The sequence below is a fragment of the Eleutherodactylus coqui genome, chromosome 3 (genome assembly GCF_035609145.1).
Source record: "Eleutherodactylus coqui strain aEleCoq1 chromosome 3, aEleCoq1.hap1, whole genome shotgun sequence".
Taxonomy (NCBI): domain Eukaryota; kingdom Metazoa; phylum Chordata; class Amphibia; order Anura; family Eleutherodactylidae; genus Eleutherodactylus; species Eleutherodactylus coqui.
Window position 1 is genome coordinate 257741505 of NC_089839.1, and position 21263 is coordinate 257762767.

Below are 21263 nucleotides of genomic sequence, written 5' to 3' on the forward strand. Positions count from 1 at the left end.
GGCTTCCATCGAAGTCAATGGAAGCCGTCTGACCCGCAGCCCTTCCACAAGTGACATTGCGGAAAGGTTGCAGATTCCGTGTCTTGGCCTAGCAACGGGGCGAGAAGAGCAAGGATTTAAAAAATAAATCTGTACTGCGCACGTCTTACGGCGAGACGTCCGACCATCCGCAATACAGAGAAATACAGGGACGCGCGGACGCCTGCTGGGCACAGGGTCGGATTCCGCTGTGGGCTCTCACATGTGGAATATGACCCGTTCGTGTGCAGCCGGCCTCAGGGGCTAATATACAAACATGGCTACTTTTGATATGAGCAAACTCATTGCTCTGATGCATCAGTCGAGGCTGCGCAAAAGTGGTAAGAACTGGCCAAGCCAAGAGAGCGCCATCCTCTAGTGAAGACACGGTTCTCGGAGCGCAGCAAACAACTCTGGCCAACCCAGGAGAGGAAAAGAAAATGGCGCCTGTGCGATCATGTGAGCACTAATCAGACGTTTCCATGGCGACCTCCCATTTAGTGCTTACATGGCAACCTCTGACATTATTCCCTTTTTTTGGCACGTATAAAATACGCAGTACATGCGCAAACATACGCCGGGATACGCAAAAATACACTGCGGATATACGCCACGTATTACAATGCAGTTATGTGCACTCAGTTTAAGTATCACTGTTACTTATTTTTTGGTTCCCCAATATATGACACCCTTTCCACCTATTTCACATTGTGTATATTTTTCTGGGTAATATTTTATTTATTCCTCTGGTATCACTTAGTGTATGGCCACAGTGTATAGCACAGACTGGGGGGATTTGTGAGGCGCCGCCATTTCCTCTCACAGAGAAGGCAGCGCCTGTTTCTCAATGACAAAAGAGAAGCGCTCGGAGGGCGGGGCATGCGGAAGACACCACGTGATCCTCGGCCAATCCCCACATTAGGCGGGCTCGCAGAGAAGCCACTCCCCGCTCCGGCCATTTCTGAAGAGGAAGCGCGAGCACTCCTTGCGTCTTTTCATCCGAAGCCGCCGCTGAGAAAGGAGAGGAAACGACCGCTGATAAACCCGTCATCCCGAGTCACACGATCACAGCAGGTAGGAGACGGCGGGGCTGGCCTGGCTTCACCTCACCTCAGGGAGTGGCAGGCTCGGTCACCTAACATGGCGGCCGCTGCTTTGTTCTGCGGTTCGGACAAGCGGCGGCCGCTTATTACCGGAGAACCGGTATGAGGAGATTAACTCCGGCCCTCTATAAATGCTCTGCAGCCCCCGTGAAGCCGTGACTGAGCCGCCCCGAGGCTTCCCCTCCCCACACGGCCGGCCGCGCGGCTTCTCAAAATGGCGGCGGCGTCTCCTCACCGTTGCGGAATGGCTGCTTCCCTTTCTTCCGCTAGGCGCGGTCCCTTCCCGGGGATCGCTGCAGGCTTACTGGCGGGTGGAGGTTGTGGCGCTTCTGTCAGTATCTCATCAGGTGCAAATATATATTTATAGCATAGAACTGTATGTCTGCTATTACTGATGGAAGCGATCTGCTCGGCCGTTTCTCCCCCGGAGCCATGCGTTGTCCTGCAGAATCCCACCAGTGGGTTTGTTGCCGCGATTTACGTGCGTTCTTAATGCATTTCTCAAGCGCTTCAGTAAGCCTCCCTCCAGCCGAGCGCATCAGCGTGCAGTAAGGCCGCCTGCAGACGAGCGGATTTATGCCGCGTAAATTCGCGGCAAAAATCTGTTGCGTTCCCGCAGCTATTAGGTACTATTGAACCTAATAGCTCAATGCTCACGGTGCGGAATTCCGCACCGTGAAATCTCCCGTCCTCACCCGCGGCATGCTCTATTTGCCGCAGGTGTACGCGTAGAAGGCTTCCATTGCAGTCAATGGAAGCCGTCCGTTCACGCTATCTCCCGCTGTAGCACAGCGAAAGATAGCGTGAAAACGCTTCCCCGCCTAACGCCGGCGCGTCACGTGACACGTTGGGCGTGTCACATGACACGACGGCGGTGGGCGGGGAAGCGTCTTCACGCTATCTTCTGCTGGTAAGTATAGGGTCTCTGGGGGGCGCCGTGACGGGCTTCACCGCGGAATATTCCGCAGCGGAGCCCGTCACGCTCGTGTGAAGCCGGCCTAAGGCCGCCTGCCCAATTGCCATTTTTCTGCTCGTTGGTAGTAAATCGCAGCGTGTTGTATTTATTTTCCTTTCCGCAAACATTGCCAGAAGGTCACAGGATCCTTGTGGTTGCCTAGCGACGGTGGTGCGCACGGGCCGCCATATCTGGAGTGCGGGTTAGAATCCGGCCGGGCACAGGTCCAGTTCTGCTGCGGGGTCTGACCCACTCGTGTGGTTCATGGATTATCTTTCAGCATTGTGGCGGTCATACCTCCCGCGTTGGAATGATTGGGGGTATATGTACGGTCCGTGTGCTGCTGCACCACCAGGAGGGCCGAAGGGGTGCCATCATCTGCCCTGCGCCCGGCCGCTCTCGCGCACGGCGTCGGCAAAACGCCTCTATTTATCTGCATCAGGTAACTTGTATCGCTCAAGACATCTTTTGAGCGATAATCGTTGTCTAATTATGCCTTTACCCGTTGCCGGATTAACGCCGCGGACAATGCAGTGACATATCGCCCGTGGACAGAGGCCTCGGGGTCTATTCACATGTGGCTGACTTTCCGCAGCTTAAACCAACTGCAAATAGTGTGGGTCTCCCCTGTGATGCCAGCTTTACAGGGCATGGATGAGCTCAGCTATTGGCTGTGCCGCCTGTGATGCTCTGTACACTGGGAGGGGCTGCGGCCTGTAAACGGTCATAGGACACTAAATATAATCTCTTATAGAACATGGCTTTGTACATTTAGTGTCAATGTAAAATGTCTCTCTTTATTAGAAACCTTCATTATACAGAAAACCTCATCCAGCAAGTGTTTAACGGGTCGGCTTTATAAACACTGTTGCTCATGACAACCAGTTACGGTAAGGCTGGGTTACCACTGGGCGCATTTGCCGTGGAAATTTAGTCCGGAATTTTGCCGCAGCAAATCTGCCTGCGGCCGCTAATCCTGACGTTAGCCAGCCATGTGGATGAGGTTTCTCAGAAATCTCGTCCACATGGGATGGCGAATCCGCCGCAGAAAAGCAGGCGCTGCGGCTCTGACTCGCTGGCCGCAGCATGGGTGTTTTTTTTTTCTTCCGCTGCGGCCGCGATCTCTCTAGGAGCATCGGCCACAGCGGAAGAGCGTGGCCAAGCCTCTGCAAGACCCACGGCTAAGTGTCGCAGGTTTTGAAGCAGCGGATTACCGGCGAAAATCTTTTTTTCCGCTGTGGCCGAACTGTGAGCTTTCCGCCCAGTGTGAAACCAGCCTAAGGCCTCCCTCACACATGCGTTTCTTTTTTCTGCGATTAATGCTACACTTTCTGCACTGTGTTAATCGTGGTATAACGCTTCCTTTGTTTTCAGCCTCTTGGACAGCCGCTCGTTTGATTGGGGTCCTGTTTTATTTTTGACTTGGCGCACCTCATCAATGATGAGGTATGCTAAACTAAGCTGTCGGCCGCAGGCTGAAAGTAAAGTCGCAGCAAAGCACTGCAATTGAAATTGCGGCTTTTTGCCAACCGCCTGTGTGAGGGAGGCCTAAAGCTTTATTTTGTATTTCGAAGAACTGTCTTTGTTGCTCACATCACCCAATCACAGCACTGCGAATTATGTTGTCGTTATACAAATAAAGATTATTTCTTCAAACAAACCGTCATTAAGGGGTTAAAGTTCTGCATAAGTTTAGCTGTGTTTTTTTGTTTAAAGGGGTTGTCCCGCGAAAGCAAGTGGGGTTATACACTTCTGTATGGCCATATTAATGCACTTTGTAATGTACATTGTGCATTAAATATTGGCCATACAGAAGTTATACACTTACCCCCTCCGGTGTTGGTGTCTCCATGGCGCTGACCAAAGCCGCCTTCTGCCTGGATTAGACGCGCTTGCGCTGTCCGGTCTTCTGCTCTGTTGAATGGGGCCGCACCGGCGTTCTCACGCCGCACATGTCTTCTGCGCATGCGCCCCATTCAACAGAGCAGAAGACCGGACAGCGCAAGCGCGTCTAATGGAAGGAGAAGGCAGCTTTAGTCGGCGCCATGGAGACGGGGACGCCAGCACCGGAGGAGGTAAGTGTATAACTTCTGTATGGCTCATATTTAATGCACGATGTATATTACAAAGTGCATTAATATGGCCATACAGAAGTGTATAACCCCACTTGCTTTCGCAGGACAACCCCTTTAATGAGCCTGATATAGGTCTTATCGTTTCATTCTAATGTCCCTCTGGCATTCTGTGCTCTGTAGCTTCAGTGGGCATATTAACTGCATTGAGTTTCTTAATTAAATCTTTCAGATATGGATCGAGAATACGGGCATGCATCTTATGGTCGTGGTATGGATAGCTTTGCAATGGACAATACAGCTGAGAGGTAAGTATTCTAAATTGTATAGTTTAGGAATAATCGTGTAACGTTATGGTTTACATATGCTGAGCCTGTTGGAGAAGAGATTTGTCATTTAAAGTAAAGCTGCAAGTTTCACTTCGTTTTGTGACATTTTAAATACAAAGAAATGGACAAACTGACACTGAACAGAATTGCCTATTAAAGGAGTTTCCCAGTTTTAGGTCTTATTTACACAAATGTATATCGGCCAGTGTTTTTTTACGGCTGGCCAATATACGCTTCAATCCAAGCAGCCCCCCCCCCTGACTTGGAGCTCTTTGCCACATTGTGGCAGCTACTGTGTCAGACCCTACCCTTTAGCTCATGGAACATCTGTAGACTGGATACAGTTGTATATTTGTGTAGGCTGTGAGCAGGATTTGCTATTTTACTGGTTTATAGCCTGTGAATATCAGAGTGCTCTTTACCCACAGCAAGCAAATATACAAAATGGCAGGTATTAAAACACAAGTCATATTATAAAGGTGGCCTATGGTGAGTAAAGGGAACCTGTCACTTTCTATAGTATCATAAACTAAGTTATGGTGTTGGGCAATGTGACAGGGAGCCAGATGAGGCATTTCTATACTCTCCCACTCCCTAGTTCCTGCAGTGTCCTCCATTTAAAACACTCTGGCGCTGCAAATTTGACTCTCCACAGTACCACGTGTGCACTCTCCTGTAGACTTGTATAGGAGAGAACGACACTGAAAAGAGTCCCATTTGCAATGCCGATGCGATCTTGAAAGGTGGACACCGCAGGAACCAGGGAGTAGGGAGTATAATTCCTCAACCATTTCCCTTGCATCCCTTGACAGCACCATAACTTGGTTTGTAGTGCTGTGGAAATGTGACGGGTTGCTTTTAAGCTTTATTAGGATGGTTTCATGCACAGCTTTCTTAATTTTCATAACTGGAGTTTTTTTGCTTTCTCTCAAAATTAATTTGAAATTAATTAGAAATCTAAAGGATGAATTCCTGCTGGATTCACTTCTGCCTTTTGCTTATAACACAATTAAAAACTGCAGTGATCTGAGCTTGAAAACTGTGTGTAAATCCATCTTTAGTATAAAACTGGGAAACCTCTTTGGTGTTTTGCTGGGGAAGCATTCACATAATTGGTGGTTCAGTCAATTATTCAGTGTTTCCCTCCCAGAACTGTGGTGGATTACAATAATTTTCTCTAAGAATGTTCCAGTTATTTTGCAGATTTCTTGCAAAGCAACATGGAATGAAAATACACCCGTGTAAGTTTGGCTAACAGTCTTGCCATTTTATATTTGGTTCATTAATTCCACACACTCATTCAGCTTTTATGTAATCTTCCCATCCTCCAATACGCTTTTTATGCAACGACTTAGTTATATAGTGAATTTTGATATAAAGTAAAAGTGCATAGAGCTTAGTATTAGTACAGTGGAATCCCTTACGTAACTGCCAAGATGTAATACCTTATTTAGCATCATGAGGAAGTCTTAAATGCCTTGTTGGGGTGTCAGTGGACTGTTCTAAAGCTGTTGTGGAGGATGGTAAATCACTGTCTCTAAAGAGATTTTGAAATCCTAATGTGATTTAGACTTGAATTAAAACATAACTTCTAGCCTTGTTTTTAAGCAGTTAGCATAAGAATAGTTATTTTGTTAGCTTTAGTGTAAGAATTCATTATTTTCAATCATGCTTTTCTGGATCTTATGCATAGATGACGTTTATTTGGCAAATCACCAAATGTTTAGTAGCCCTGGTGTCTTCCACCTTAAGTATTTCTCTTCTGTCTTACTGTGAATTTTCTAAAGGCCCATTTACACACAGATGATCGCTCAAAATTCATTCAAAAGATAGGATGATTGACAATTTGAGGGATAATCTTGCATAAACTGCTAATGGGCACTAATGCCCATTATTGCCTTCATTTGCATGTAAATGAGCCTCCCTGAGCTATATTCAGAGAACAGCAGGTGGCTCTGCTGCAGGACTGCAGCTAAATGTGTTATCAGCTCTCCTGTGAAGAATCAGTGTGTTCTCCTTGCTCTTGGCTCTCCGTCCGCTCGATGGATTTTTAACTCCACTAAACATCGTTCGAACGAAAAGCAAACAAGGGTAGCATTTACACGCAATGATTATCGCTCAAAAGACATTAAGTAAATTTTCAATGGGGCTTCAGGCTACATGCACAAGAGCATGAAACGCACAACTCTCGTGAATATGAACTCTGGATGGTGTCATACACATGAGCAATGTCTTCCCTCACAGCTATGCTATGAGGTTAAAAAAAAATTGTTTTCAACGCGGTCTTAAAGATATCGCACGTTTTTCGCATGCTCTGCAAAGCGATGTTTTCCATTAAATCAATGGGAAACACTTGCAATCCTTTATTGTGCATGAAAAAAGCATCGTGTCAGCGGGTAAAATGAATATTGACGACACGCACAAAGAAAATCTGCGCTGTATGGACTGCGGAACAGATTCTCATCCAAATGAATGGGAGACTTAAATTTTGAAAACTTGCGGATTGTGGAATCCACAGATTGTGTCAAATCTGCAGCTGGCTTCTGCCATGTGAACATATCCTTAGGATCATTTACTTAAATGATAGCTTACATTTTTAATTGTACTAAACAATATAAAAATGTTGTTTCCTGTAAGTCAGTAAGCATTTAGTGCTTTGCATGATAGAATCTAAACTAATATCTGAAACTAAATACCACTTTGAGTAACTTTTTTTTTTTTATTTTGGCCCCCTTTAAACAAAGTTTAAAACTTGACCATGGTGTTAATACCCATGATCTGTTTCAGAAGACATGCCTGGGCTCAATGTTCATGTACTTCCAGGCATAAACTCTGTATTCTACTTGTTTATTTCAATGTTCTTAACCAAACCTTCTAGCTTTTGGGGGATTTGCCACATAAACTTCTAAACGTTAAGATATTAGGTTAGTTAATGCACTTACTGTATGAAATTTGATGTAAAGTTGTTAAATGTCAATGATGCTTTGCTTTGTATATTTCTGGAAAGCTTACCTCTATTTTTCTCCTCACGTCAATTCTTCCAGGTTTGGACCTTATGAGTCTTTTGACTCCAGGTCTTCTGTGGGTGGGCGAGATCTGTACAGATCTGGCTATGGTTATAATGAATCCGAACAAGGCTACGGAGATAGTTATGATGGCCGATATGAGAACCCATACCGGAATAGCGTTGACTCTTATGACGGTAGAAACCAGGGCGGGTCTAGCTGGGATCCGTCTTTCACAAGAGCAAAAGTGAGGACTGGGTTTATGGAGGACAGAGGAAGAGACACTTACTCTTCCTACGGCGCTTATTCTTCGCCCTATATGAAGCCTGCAACTGTAGGCTCTCGGGGAAGAGGAATGCCTGCTTACCCCGACGGTGCATTTGGCGGCAGAAGCAATGATGCTTTTGGAGGACCAGCAGCAGGCAGAGGCCGTGGCAGAGGAGGAGTAAGTACAGAATCTTCTCAGATTCTTTTTGATAGTCACTTTGAATTATTTGAAGACCAGAACTTTAAAATGGCATATTGTCCATATTTTATTGCTTGGACGTTTGTGTAATTTCAGTGTGAAAACTGACTTTTAAAGAAGTAATACTTTAAAGGTTCCACTGGGATTTTGCACATATTTGTAAATTCTTTCCATGTGAAAGAAAATTAAGTAAATTTTAAACAGCATGTTCTATCTGTTCACAAGGAAATATAGTCTTCCTTGGCTTTATTGGAGCAATAACTAAAGAGAAAAACTAATTACAAAAGGTTACATGAAGACCTTTTTGAAGTTCTGAGTAGGTTAAAGGTGCAATGTATTATAGTCAAATGTATTTTTATAATTTCAGATGTTTAGTACAGTTTAGTCATATTTGTAATCTAGCATGCATTCCCCCTTCTCTCTAAAAGCATTGAGCTTTCTAACCCATTTCATGGGAGCTATTGGATGTAAAGCGCTAAGTCATAACTTCACTTGTATATTACATATGCTTTTGAGGAGCAAGAATTCTAAAATGTACAGCAATAATCTGGTATTGTGTTGGCTAGAAAATGTCTATCTGATTAGCCAATAAAGGTACCACTGCTATAACTGCCCTTTTTGTACAAAAGTTTTTTTTATATAAAAGCATAGAAAGAAATTTGTACTGAATCACAAGAATTTTGACATTGGTCAGACTTGTGCCCCATAGTAAAACCTTGAGACTGCATTATGCGGCGGCTGTCACTGTGGAGCCCTGACTTAAAGGAAATGTATCCAAGGGGCTCCATTTCTGCAGAATGTTGACTATGTAGGGATTTTTCAAATATGGTCGAGAGCATATTTAACTGCTTGCTTTCTTCTCTATGGTTACTGATTCTTTAAAATTATCCAAATTGAAGTAAATAAAAGCGATCCTCTGGTCCTGGAGATACAAAGATGGCCGAACAGTTTCTCTGACTACCTGATACACAGTGGTCTAAGATACTATATGCTGATGTGACTGGTCAATGCTGCTCACCCAGTTAATCAAAGCAGGTGCATAGTGTATTAGACTAATGCTGCATAGTAATTCACCTTGTGCATCAGACAGAGAAGCTGGTGTGGCCATCTTTGTTTTTGGACCCGAGGGTTGCTTAAAGAGGTTGGATCAGAATTTAAAGTTATCCCTTATCCATAGCATAGGGGATAACTTGCTGATCAGTGGGGGTCTCAATGCTGAGTCCTCCATGATCTTGAACAGGATTTAATGTTCCAATCTCCAGTTGCTGCTGGGGTAATTTCTTACCCCTGCAGTGACATCACTGAATGGAGCGCTGGCTGCATATCCATTCGGGCATCTTGGTAGTCCCATTGAAAGTGAATGGAGAACTGGTATGTGACCGGCGCTTCATTTAGTCATTCTCACTGTGGGGAGTGCAGTAACCCTGCAGTGTGGAAGACTGGATACCAGTTCTTGAGATCGGCGTTGGTCTCGGCGCTCAAATCCCCACCAAACAGCAAGTCATCTGCTATCCTGTGGATAGGGAGTAACTTGATATTCTGGTACAACTACACTTTTTTTTTTTAAGCATTAAAGGGGTTGTCCCGAAATGGCAAGTGGGGTTAAGCACTTCTGTATGGCCATATTAATGCACTTTGTAATATACACCGTGCATTAAATATTGGCCATACAGAAGTTATACACTTACCCCCTCCGGTGCTGGCGTCCCTGTCTCCATGGCGCCGACCAAAGCTGCCTTCTCCCTGGATTAGACGCGCGTTCTGTCCGGCTCCGGCGTGCTCGCGCCGCACAGGGCTTCTGCGCATGCTATAGCGGGACAACCCCTTTAAGTATAGTATTATGCGTTGATCATGCTTTCACTTAATTTCGTAAAATGCATTGCACCTTTAATAAGTATTTGCAAAATTTGTAATGTGCTTAAGTTTTCTTTTTTCTTTGTTTTTTGGGGGGGCATGTCTTGAATTGTTCTGGGTTTCTTTTTTTTATGATTTTATAGCGCTTTACTGATCAATGTGGTTCTGTACATTGCTAGTGCCACTTGGTTTGTAAAGGCATACTCGACTAGTACTAGATGTTCCCTGTGTAACTTGACTTTTGCCTAATTTTAGCAACTTGGCCGTGGCATGCGCAGACCTGGAATGTTTGACTTTAAGCAGCAGCCTATGGCTGGTGGTATGGCAAGAGGCATTAAGAGGAAAATGGGCCAGCCTTTCAAGCAGCCTGTAGGTTTTGGCAAAAAACAAAAGTTGACAAAAGCTGGAGGAACCCAAAATGCAAAAAATACGCCAGCACCAGGTAATGAAACTTAATGAGAAAATATACGTGATATAATTTATGTTGCAAATATTTTTAAACTGTGATTAAGACACTTGATTTAGAGGCTTGTGCTTATGTTGAGAAAACAAGGAGTTGCCGGATAGTTTATTTAAAGTACCAGAGTATTGCTTTGGTTGTTTTCTACTTATTTTTTTTCCTTTCAGAGCCAGTTGATCCAGAGGAGGAAGAGAAACGTCGCACAGAGGCTAGAAGAGAGAAACAGAGGCGTAGAAGAGAAAAGAACAGCGAAAAATATGGAGATGGGTAAATTACCTTTTTATTTGACAATGAGGATTCTGAGTTATACATTAAAAAGAACCTGTTGCCTGCCTAAAGCACTATTATGGTGATAGGGCAGGTGACAGGAAGCTGGGGTGCTGTAAATTTTTTTTTTTTTTCTCGCCCGCCTCCTGGTGCCTGACAAAAATCCAAAGAGTTTTAGATTCTTGTATGTGTGCTTTCCCATATACTTGTAAAAATGCACAGGACTCTTGAGTCAGATTTTGGGCTGGTGGGAAGCAGGGAGTATGAAAAATACAGTACCTGGCTCCTTGTTGCCTCTCCTAACGGCACCATAAGTTAGCTTTAGGCAGGTGATGGGTTCCCTTTAACTTGTAATGCTAGTTGATTCCAGAACTTTATCATAATGGAAAGGCCAGTGAAAATTATGTCATATGATTTGGCCCTGCTCCATTTTTGGAAAGTTTCTTCTAACCAGGTTTAGAATTAAGATGCCCCCCCCCCCCCCCCAAAAAAAAAACTATCTGTAATCATAGTTTTGTATATCTACATTCTGTCAACATGCTTACTGTTGCATTGTAGTGCCTTGGCAGCTGAACTGTTTCGTAAACTAGTCACTTGAGCTACTAATGTAGAAAGCCTGTTAACAGGGTGTCACTAATTTTCAGTGGGTAAACAATGACTCCAGGGGCAACACATCAGTAAAGAGGTGTGTTTTTTTTTGTTTTTTTAATATATTGCACTATTACTCACTAATCTGAGATCACATTGATAAAATCATTTTAATGGGGTTTAACTGTTGTAACCTTATACTAAAAAGGGCCTCAAAGAAATGTTAAAATGTGACAGACTTGTTGCAGAAATGGTACAGAATGATTTGCACTTAAGGGTTTTTTTTTTTTTTGTTTGTTTTTGAGATCAGACGATCAAAGTAGATTCCTGTTGTCAGAATAGTTTTTTTTTAATCAAGCAATGGCACAGTCTTTAAATGTATGTACTTAACACACTAGTTTAAAAGGAAAAAAAGAATTGTTTAGGGTGTTTGTGCAAAACTTTCTTTATATACTGTTCTGTTCTCTGATAAGCCATGTTATAACTGCATGATAATGGTTTAAAACTTTTGTTAATCAAACTTTCAGAATGGCCTTCACATGCTCCTTCTGCAAGTTCAGATCATTTGAGGAAAAGGGTATTGAAGAACACTTGGAAAGTCCAGCTCATCAAGACATGTTGGATCATATTCAAAAGCAAACTAAATTTGATAAACCAGTCATGGAGTTCTTGCATGTAAGTAGTTGTGGTATATTCATGGACTTTAAAATAACCTAGATGTGGCTTAAATTGCAAGTTTCTTGCCACTTTACTACATGGCTTCAACGCTTTGTGCTTCTTGCTCTGTTAAAGCTAATATGTAAAGTTGCTAATGTATAGGAAATCTTCCTAGCTTTCTAATCCTTGTGATTACTGGCATGTAAGTAATAACTATAAACTCAGTTAACTGCATTTTAAATACCGTTCATATTCTGGATGGGATTTTGCATCTGATATTTAAAGTGGTTAACTTTTAAAAGTCAGATGCAGATGTGGTAAAATAACAAAACGAGTAAATACTATTGATGACCTACCATCAGGATAGGTCATCAATAGTTTCAGTTATAGTGCCAGCGCTTGTAACTGCAGACACAGCTCCCATTGATTTCAATGAGATCTGTGCCTGTTACAAGCGCCGGTCACTACACGGAGGTTGGCGCAGAGGCTTCTGCTTCAGCTCTGACCTGTTTTGCAACGCTGACCGCATGCACCTGCTCAGCTGATCATTTGGGGGTCCCGAGTGGCAGACCTCAGCCGATCACCTGTTCTAGACTAGGTCATCAATAGTATTTCACTGGAAAACCCCTTTAAAAGGAAAAAATAAACACCCTTTTTAGGTCTGTCTGCAGTGTTCCTTAGGAGTTCATATTGTTATCAATTGTGAGCTAGGCCAGGCTCACATGAGTATTTAAATTGCATATTTATTTGTGTGATTGTAGAATATGTGTACATTGCAGCAGTTCCAATACATTGGTTTTTTTTTTTTTTTTCACTTACACTTGTGTTTTTTTTCATTGTGTGGGAAGCTATTCTCTATGGGTGCATACAAAATGCCGTACATTTTTGCAACAGCCTTGCAAAAGCATAAAAAAAGTCCCTGCGTATAAGTCATGCGCAGGCAAAAATAGCTGCAATGTGTGGAGATACCCAGCTCCACACCATGGTAAAACGCTGCATTACATACACAACGTTTTACTACATGCTGGTGTGAGCCTGCCCTTATTACTGCAGCAGTTTCATTATAATACTGTAAGTTGCAGAATGCTGAACTTGTAAATTCTTGGTATTGCGTTTTGTATGTATGAATGTTAAATTTTTTTTTTTCCCCCTCTTAGGAATGCATAGTTAACAAGTACAAGAAAACAGCTGCACGTAAAGCACAATCTGTGCAGAACGAAGCTGTGAAAGCCCCGGAGAAGGATATCATGGAAGGTAATGACTATTCCCACTTTCTTTACTAGGGACTATAGAGAATTCTGGAATGAGAAGTGTAGTTAAATTTTCTGTATTTGATTTGAGTTTAAATTGGTCTCCTCGTGGTTGGCTTGCTGCTTTGAGAACCTTTTTGTGCAAACGAGTGATTTTGATTGAAAAATTACTATGTAATGGAACATTTTGAACATCGTAATTTATAGTGTGAGTCTTTTGGGCTCAAGGTGAGAATGGCTGGCTAAACTTGCGCTTAAAACCATACTGGTACAGTGTTTGGCTGCTCATACAGATCTCCAAAGCTTCAGTAGGGCAGGCCTTGCAGTCAGCAGCTCTTAAAGGTATATTGTCACTAGGTTAAAAAAATCAATTTTTGCCTATTCCTCCACTATCAGTTGTCTTACTGCATCTCTCCCCCCCCCCCCCCCTCTATCTTCTCTTGTCTCCTGTAGTCCCCCAGGTCACCTCACAGCAAGCCGGCTGGATCCTCTTCCTGTTATGGAGCGTCCATTCTCAACATTCTCCTTCCTGCAGGTCAGTTTACGTGATGTCACTAGTGATGTAATGTTCACTGCCTAGCAGGGAATGCAGAGACTGCATGTGTGCTCTCTCGCTGCGCATGTTCATATGCTATTGTCACGAGACAGCACACCTGCGCAATCTAGCCAATATATCAGCATTCCCTGCTAGGCAGTGAATGTTACGTCACTGGTGACGTAAAGTACATTGACCTGCAGGAAGGAGACTACCTGTGAATGTACATTTCGTCATCGGAAGAGGATCCAGCCAGCTTGAGGTGACAAGACCCAACCCAGGAGACTGCAGGAGCTGGGAGAAGATCGGTGAGAAGGTACAGTAATACCAACAGAAGAGAAATGGAGAAGTGTATATATATTTTTTAAATGACAGAACCCCTCAAGTTATTGTTGCTTCTGTTTGTAGGGCTAGGTTTTAGGTGCTTTGCCGCTCTTCTGGAATGTTGCCATTGTGTCTTTTCAAATGTTTGGTGACAAACGCATAACTTTGTATTCCTTTTAAATTATTTCTTGCCTTTTTAGGAGTTACTCCTGATGATCATATGATGAAAGTGGAAACTGTGCACTGCAGTGCTTGTAGTGTGTATGTACCTGCGCTCCATAGCTCTGTTCAACTGCACCTAAAGTCTGCTGATCATTCAAAGAGTAAGCTGGTAAGAATCTACCATTTGCCTCTAGCTAATCCTATAATTGTGTAACAAACTGCTGTGGTCTTTGGCTGCAATAATAAGCTGTCTGCTTATACAACTGTTCAGCCCAGAAAGAGAACCCCTCTTAGCCAGCTAGAAAGTATGAGACCCTCCTCTGGCATTATACAATTGTCATTTAATAACCAAGCTTCTCTGTAATAGTAAATGCAGGAAGAGTGTTGCATACTCAGTGCATCACTCAGCAATAATGGCTGATTGCTTGTACACCCTCCATTTAGAGAAGTATTTCAACTAAAGCTATGTCAACAGCAAAATAAACTTTACTTTTTTTTTCCCAGGCCTATAAGGATCAAATAAAACGGGAGAGCATTTTGACAGCTACAAGCATCCTAAATAATCCTCTTGTAAAGGCAAGATATGAACTCTATTTGAAGGTAAGATGTATGTATATTAAATAGGCGGATGGTTGCTGCGTGTGGGGCATGGAAATACTGTTGGTCACTAAGTAGCTGCTAACGCTTCAGTCATAGGAGCACTGAAGAGATGAACACTTGCATGCAGGATGAAGTTGGCCCTTTATACAGTGCATGTGTAGAAAACTCATTGTGTTGTGTGCTACTGACCTTGCAGTGATGGTGGTTTTCTCAGCTGTGATGGGTTTACCATTTTTAATTATCACGTAACTTGTATGCACAAAGTAGGTTCTTTGAGCAGGATGCCTGTAAGACAGTGTCCTATAACTTTTATAGAGGGCATTACACCTGGAAAAATGAGTATGGCGAAATTCAGCATATGTAATTTAGGACAATGCTGCTTGGTCTGTAAGACTTCTACACTGCAGTCTCTTGATCAAGGCTACTTGTGCCCAACATTCTTTTCTGCAAATGGCATTTGGCTTCCTGAACTGATTATGTAGATCATTGCTGGGTAGGAGGAGAGGACTGTGTAAATATGAATGGCTGTAAAGTTCTCTCCATAACAAAAAGATGTGTAATGCGATACTGTGGCCCCTTGCTGCAAACTAAGGATATATGCACATGAATGGATAGTTTTTCCATCCAATTTTTTTTATTTTAATTTAAAACCATGTTGGGGTGCTTTTCAGTCCAAATGCTGCAGGCCGGTAAATACTTTATTCACACTTAAAGGCTAGGACTATGCAGACTTTGTAATGCTAATGGACACTGGCTACTGGCTCTAAGAATCAGTTGGCACTAAAAATGTCTAGTGTTGTACTTTACTACTGAACGTACCTCTCATATTGTTATACAGCTTTCTCTGCACCACTTTTCCAAATCTTTTTGCCATAATACTTGAATATTTTCATTTTATAAGGGTGAAAATCCATTTGAGGCTCAGCCTGAAGAAGCTACAGCAGATGCTGTTGGTGAAGATGCAGCTGAAGTTGTTCCTGTTGATGAAAGTAGTGTTACTGGAAATGATAATGTAGCTGCTGCATCAGAAGATTTCACAGCAGACCCTCTTGCCTCTACTGAAGAAAATTAGTTGTGATTTTTGAAGGCAAATTAATTTTTTTTTAACTGTTGTGCCATCCTATTTTAAACCCTGGCTTTGTGGGCACTGGATTTAAAAGCTTGTTTTGCAAAAATGTTTTCATTAGTTTTCTTTTCATATCCATACGATGAGTTTAATTTCTCTTGCATTTTTTTTAAAACTGGTAATCTTGTATGTTGGTCAGGGCCCATCCTGATGTTTAAATAGAACCTGTCATATACATCATGCTGCCCTCTGACTGCAGCAAAATAGTGACATGCTATGATTTCAGTGGTCTGTCACTGCTCATGATCAGTGGTTTTTAAGCTTCTGGTGAGAAGTGTCACTTGTTCATGAGGTGAGGCTAAAAGCACATCAATAAGTGACTTATTTCTCAAAAGTAAATACACCCTGTACATTCTTAAAAATGTCTCCACTCTGTAAAGGCAGTATAAAGTACATGAGAGGTTCCCTTTAACATGTCAGTTTTATTTTCAGTCTCCTATTCTAGGTTGTAATATTTTTATCCTAAAAATGCTGTGAAGTCTTGGAATGTAGTTGTACAATGTTGGACGGTTAGTGTTTTTCTTGTAGTTTGTGACACCAAAATATTGTGGCATTGTAAACTTCAAAATTTTTTTGCTACTTAGATCCTTGTGTCTCATAACTAAATAAATCTCGTAAACTGTTCACTATCTTAATGCTTTCATGATTAAAAAGAGAAGTAAAACCAATGTCTAATCTGTTTTTTCTGTCTTTTGGGAAATTGATCTATGTTGTAGAAATCGGAGCAAAATGTTACCAAATACTGCTTATTGAGCCTCAATACCTTGTTAAGCTATACAGATCCATATAAATATTACTGCAGAAAAGACGCAGCGAAAAAGGCACAGCATCTTCTGCTTCAAGGCCATCTTGACATGGCTGTGAGGCGCACAAATCTGCAAATATTAACACGATTCTTTTGAATAGGGTCATACACGAGTGACATGTTCTCACCTTGCAATGTAAGGAGAGAAAAATCGCTGCATGTCCTATCTTTTTTTCGTTCCTCAGTATGCATCGCTTATTTTCAATGGGACAGTAAAACCCTTTGCACAGTGTGCGACGTGAAACTCTAGGTTTCCCATTGAAAACAGTGGTAAACACCTGCTGATCCTCTGACACAGCTACTTTACTTCCTTTGCCCCAGACACAAAATGTAGGTTTCTATGGTTCTTCCTGGATTACAGGCTGCAATTTTCTTCTACCTTAGGGAAAAAAGCTCAGTAAGAGTTGCGTGAAGTCTTTGAACCCCAGGAAACCAACCCAGAATTTAGACTGTCGGTCACATGCCCAGAAGGGAGGCCTGGCAAATTTGAAATCTGACTACTGAAGGTAGCCAGGAGGTAGGAGACTCGACCGGGGCCGTCATCTCCAATATCCAATGGATAACAGCGATCACAGAAAAGTGGGGGGGGAAATTCATTTCAGCTCCTCATGGATCTGATTCACGAGGGCAGCTGAAAATACCTCTAGCCTTCTGTTCCACAGAGCTCTGGACCTGCCGCTAGCTACTGCACAGAAGGTTGGAGAGCCCGGCAAAGTTAAAATCTCCCTGCACCTGGCTGTCAAAGATGGCCGAGTGCAGGGAGATGTCACCGGGGACCACTGTATGCGGTTCCTGGTCATGTGATTGCCGTTATCCATTGGATAATGGTGGTCCTGTCAAGTTTAAATTATTTTTTTTTTACAAAGTTTAAAATTAGTTTAATCTCACACGTACACAAATTAAGAATTGTCCAGTAAATGTAAAGTCTCCTGGCTACGAAACCTATCAGAGCCTGGAGATGTCATGGAGAGTTGTGGTATGTGGTTCTTATGAAGCCTCAGAGCACCACTTCCTACACCCCATCCCTGCCACTGAGGTCAAGAAATACCCCCCAAAAAAGCATGGAGGAGGGACTAGGTGAGTTAGTGACTAGGTGTGCTAGTGTCAGGGAATCAACAGACGGTACAAAACACTCAGACGAACACTGAAAGGAAATTAATCCTCTATACAAGGTCTACAGTGCTAAATGGCTACACTACAAGATAGATGGTTAACTAAAATACTGAACGCCTGCAGAGTTAGTTTGGCTGCCAGTGTTCAGCGCGAGTGGGGAGTCGGCCCTAACGTGGCTAGCAACAGCTACCCTGTTTCCCTGAAAATAAGACCGTGTCTTATATATATATTTCCCTCCGACATCATGACAGCATACACCTGGAGGTTGCTCACCTGCTGATCTGATGGGACAGGAAGAGGCAGAACATAAAAGGCACCTCCCCTCCACCAAACACCAGTGCTTTTCCTGTCCCTCCAGCGATGCTGTCCCATGCCGGTGGTTCCAGGACTTACCGGTGAGCGACGGCATCTCTTCTGGCAGCCCCGGTAGCCCCAGTGGGAAGTACCTCATCTGGGAGCTAACCGGGGACTGCGTGGGCCTGGGTCCAAGGACGGACTTTCCGGCACCACTGCGGCCGTCATTCAGGCGGCGGCTGCCATCTCTAAGATATCATCTTCTGGCAGCCCCCCTTGCCCCAGTGGGAAGTACCTCATCTGGGTGCAAACCGGGGACTGCGTGGGCCTTGGGTCCAAGGACGAACTTTCCGGCACCACCGCGGCTGTCAACCAGGCGGCGACCGCCATCTCTGGGTCCCAGCTGTAGTGGGCGGAACACAAGGAGTGTGACGCCAGAGCACACAAAGGGGGCGTGGCCTGGCACGGCTTGGCGCCAGATTCAAAATTTAAAGCCCCTGCACCAGGAGAAGTCGGCTGGTGTTTTTTCTTTTCACGCTAGGAATCGATTCTAAGGACAGGAATAGATCCCACAAGCGCAGGATGTCGGCCAAGAGAGGACCCAGAGAATCTCCAAACTGTAAGTGGTCCTGTGGGCCAACCTACAGACACCTGCACTACACTTCCCTTACTAGAGCTCTCCCTTGTCATGTACGACAGGGATACTCAAAAACCTAGGGAGGCTAGGAGAAGTAAAAAGCGTCCTGTATGCTTACAAAACTTGACTCCTATTCTAAAACATTATGCGCTTCCTGCTCAGCGAAAATTCTGCAGGAAGAAAAATCTTCCCCCATGTCTGAAATCCAGTCAGTTGTCCGGGAAGAAACTGTCCTACCTCTCGGACCTCCAACCAGGGCCCTTAGGGGCCACAAGAGGGTCTGCTCCGGCAGTGTTAGAGTCCGACTCTGACATGGCAGAAGAATTCGATCTTGGAAGTGTCGCAGGGGGAGAAAAAATACCTCGTTTTTGAAAAAACGCTAACAGAGAAACCTTGCACTGTGTAGGACATCATGTTGCGTGTCAGCTTCCACAACGTAAATCTACATGCCCTGTAAACGCCACACTTAAACCATTGATCCTTAATGATTGGAATTGTATGGATCAAGCTCCGTTAATTTCTAAGAGTTTTTAGGAGTGTCCTTTATTTGCAGACAATGAAGTGGCTATCCTTGAGGAGACGCCAAATGTTGACACTAAAAGAACTGGACTACCATCTGAGGATACGTCCCACTTAAAGGACTCCATGGACAACAAAGTAGACATGACCATGCGTAAGGCTTGGTCCACATCCAGCTTCATTATAAAGCTAATATTGCGGCCACCTTGGTGGCTCGCTCTATGGCGGTTTGACTAGGTCAGCTTCTACGGTCCGCTTTGGAACCCGCGTGGTAGCCCTATCCAACACGAGCATCTCTTCTGCCAGCCCCGGTTGCCCCAGTGGGAAGTATCTCATCTGGGAGCTAACCGGAGACTGCGTGGGCCTGGGTCCAAGGGCGGGCTTTCCGGCACCACTGCGGCCGTCATTCAGGGGTAAAGTAGTGGTCAAGAGACATAACCTCCAAAAATAGGTTGTGTACCCTACCCTTTCGGGGCTGCTAGTCATCAGACCCCGCAAAAAGCGCCTTAATTCCATGTCCCTCGTCTACAACATAAGTGGGGAATGGAAAGACCGGAGGAAGCGGTAAGGCTCTTACTGTTGTCCCTCAACCTACATCTTCATGCCCGCAGAAGATTAGTTCACTTGTGCACTAGTTGGAGAAACATAGCTACTGACGGTGCCTACCACACGCTGGGAAACGATCCTAATGACAGGAATCGATCCCACAAGCGCAGGCCTGGTGACGGAGGGGTACAAGATTTGAGCTAGAACCCCGCCCTCCAAATAGATTGATTTTAACCTCGGACTGTGTGGGCCTGGGTCCAAGTACGGGCTTCCGGTTCCACCGCGACCGTCATCCCGGCACCAACCCTAGAGCAGGTTTTACTTAAGGGTGAACAAATCGTGCTGGATATCGGTGCAGTTATCCCCATCCCTAAGACGGAATGGGGGAAAGGGTTTTACTCCCCTCTTTCTGGTTCCCAACCAGATGGCTCCCACCGATGGAGACTATCAGAACCGCAACCCCCCTGATTGGTAGGGATAACGTTATGGCTACGATTGACATAAAGGATGAGTATTATCACATCCCCAGTTATGTCAACTCGCAAAAAGTTTCTAAATTTGCGCTGAGAATGGCGCCTTCCCTTTGGAATCTCCTCTGCTTCACGGATCTTCTCCAAAGGGGTGATTGAAATGGTAGCCTTTCTGCACAATCGCGGGATTATCATCATCCCCCATCTGAAAGGGGGCATAGCTCAGTAGATGGTTCCCTGCTGGTGGCAGATCCCCTCACTTCTGAGGTCACACTGGGGGTCCACGCTTCAGCTATCTAAGGGTCTGAGCTGGATCATTAATGATTTGAAATCCAACATGGATCCGGACACCAGGAAAAAATTCCTGGGAGTCATTTTGGATTTTCGTCTCCAATGTTCGTCCCTTCCTCCTCTAAGGAAACAGCTCATTCTAGAGAATGTTCTGCTCTATATAAAAAATCTACAGTTTCAATAAGAGGCGATGCGGATCCTGGGGCTAATGACTTCATGCATTGGAGTGGTTCCCTGGGCCCAGTTCCACAGAGGTGATCTCCAGACACTTATCCTCCAGAATGGGGACAAGTCAGTCCTCACTTGACAGGACAATCCCTATTTCCACTAGGGCTAGATCCTCACTCCGCTGGCGGTTGTCCTCAGACAACCTTTTAATGGGGACCCCGCGATAACTGATGCCAGCGCAAAAGGGTGAGGGGTCACCTTTGAAGGTGGCCATATACAGGGTACATAGGACCCTCATGAGAGATCCAGGTTATCTAACGTTAGAGAACGTAATGAGGTTTGGGAAACCCGACGTAGCCTGCAAACCGTTTAGAGATGAAGCATGTGAGGATTTTTTCCGATAACATGATGGCAGTGCCACTCATTCGCCACCAGGGTACCACCAGGAATCCTCTACTTCAGCATTTGGCGGGAAGGTTTCTTCAATGGGCGGAACTCACAACTAAGTCACTGTCGGCCTTCCGTATAAAAGGAGCCGAGAATTCAGTAGCGGGCTTTCTAAGCAGGAAGAAAGTGGACACAGGAGAGTGGGGACTCCATCCCGAAGTGTTTAGCCTACTCGGGACAAATAGGGGGCACCCGAAATAGT

General features: G+C 44.3%; 1 protein-coding gene across 1 annotated transcript; it reads left to right on the top strand.

Moving 5' to 3' along the window:
• Positions 1-949: 949 nt before the first annotated feature.
• Positions 950-16439, top strand: ZNF326 (zinc finger protein 326). The gene is made up of 10 exons (XM_066597339.1): positions 950-1092; positions 4381-4456; positions 7522-7927; positions 10058-10244; positions 10430-10529; positions 11645-11792; positions 12932-13028; positions 14084-14214; positions 14550-14645; positions 15547-16439. Exons 2-10 carry the CDS (start codon positions 4383-4385, stop codon positions 15715-15717), a joined length of 1410 nt encoding a protein of 469 aa, XP_066453436.1. The 5' UTR covers positions 950-1092; positions 4381-4382; the 3' UTR covers positions 15718-16439.
• Positions 16440-21263: the final 4824 nt, after the last annotated feature.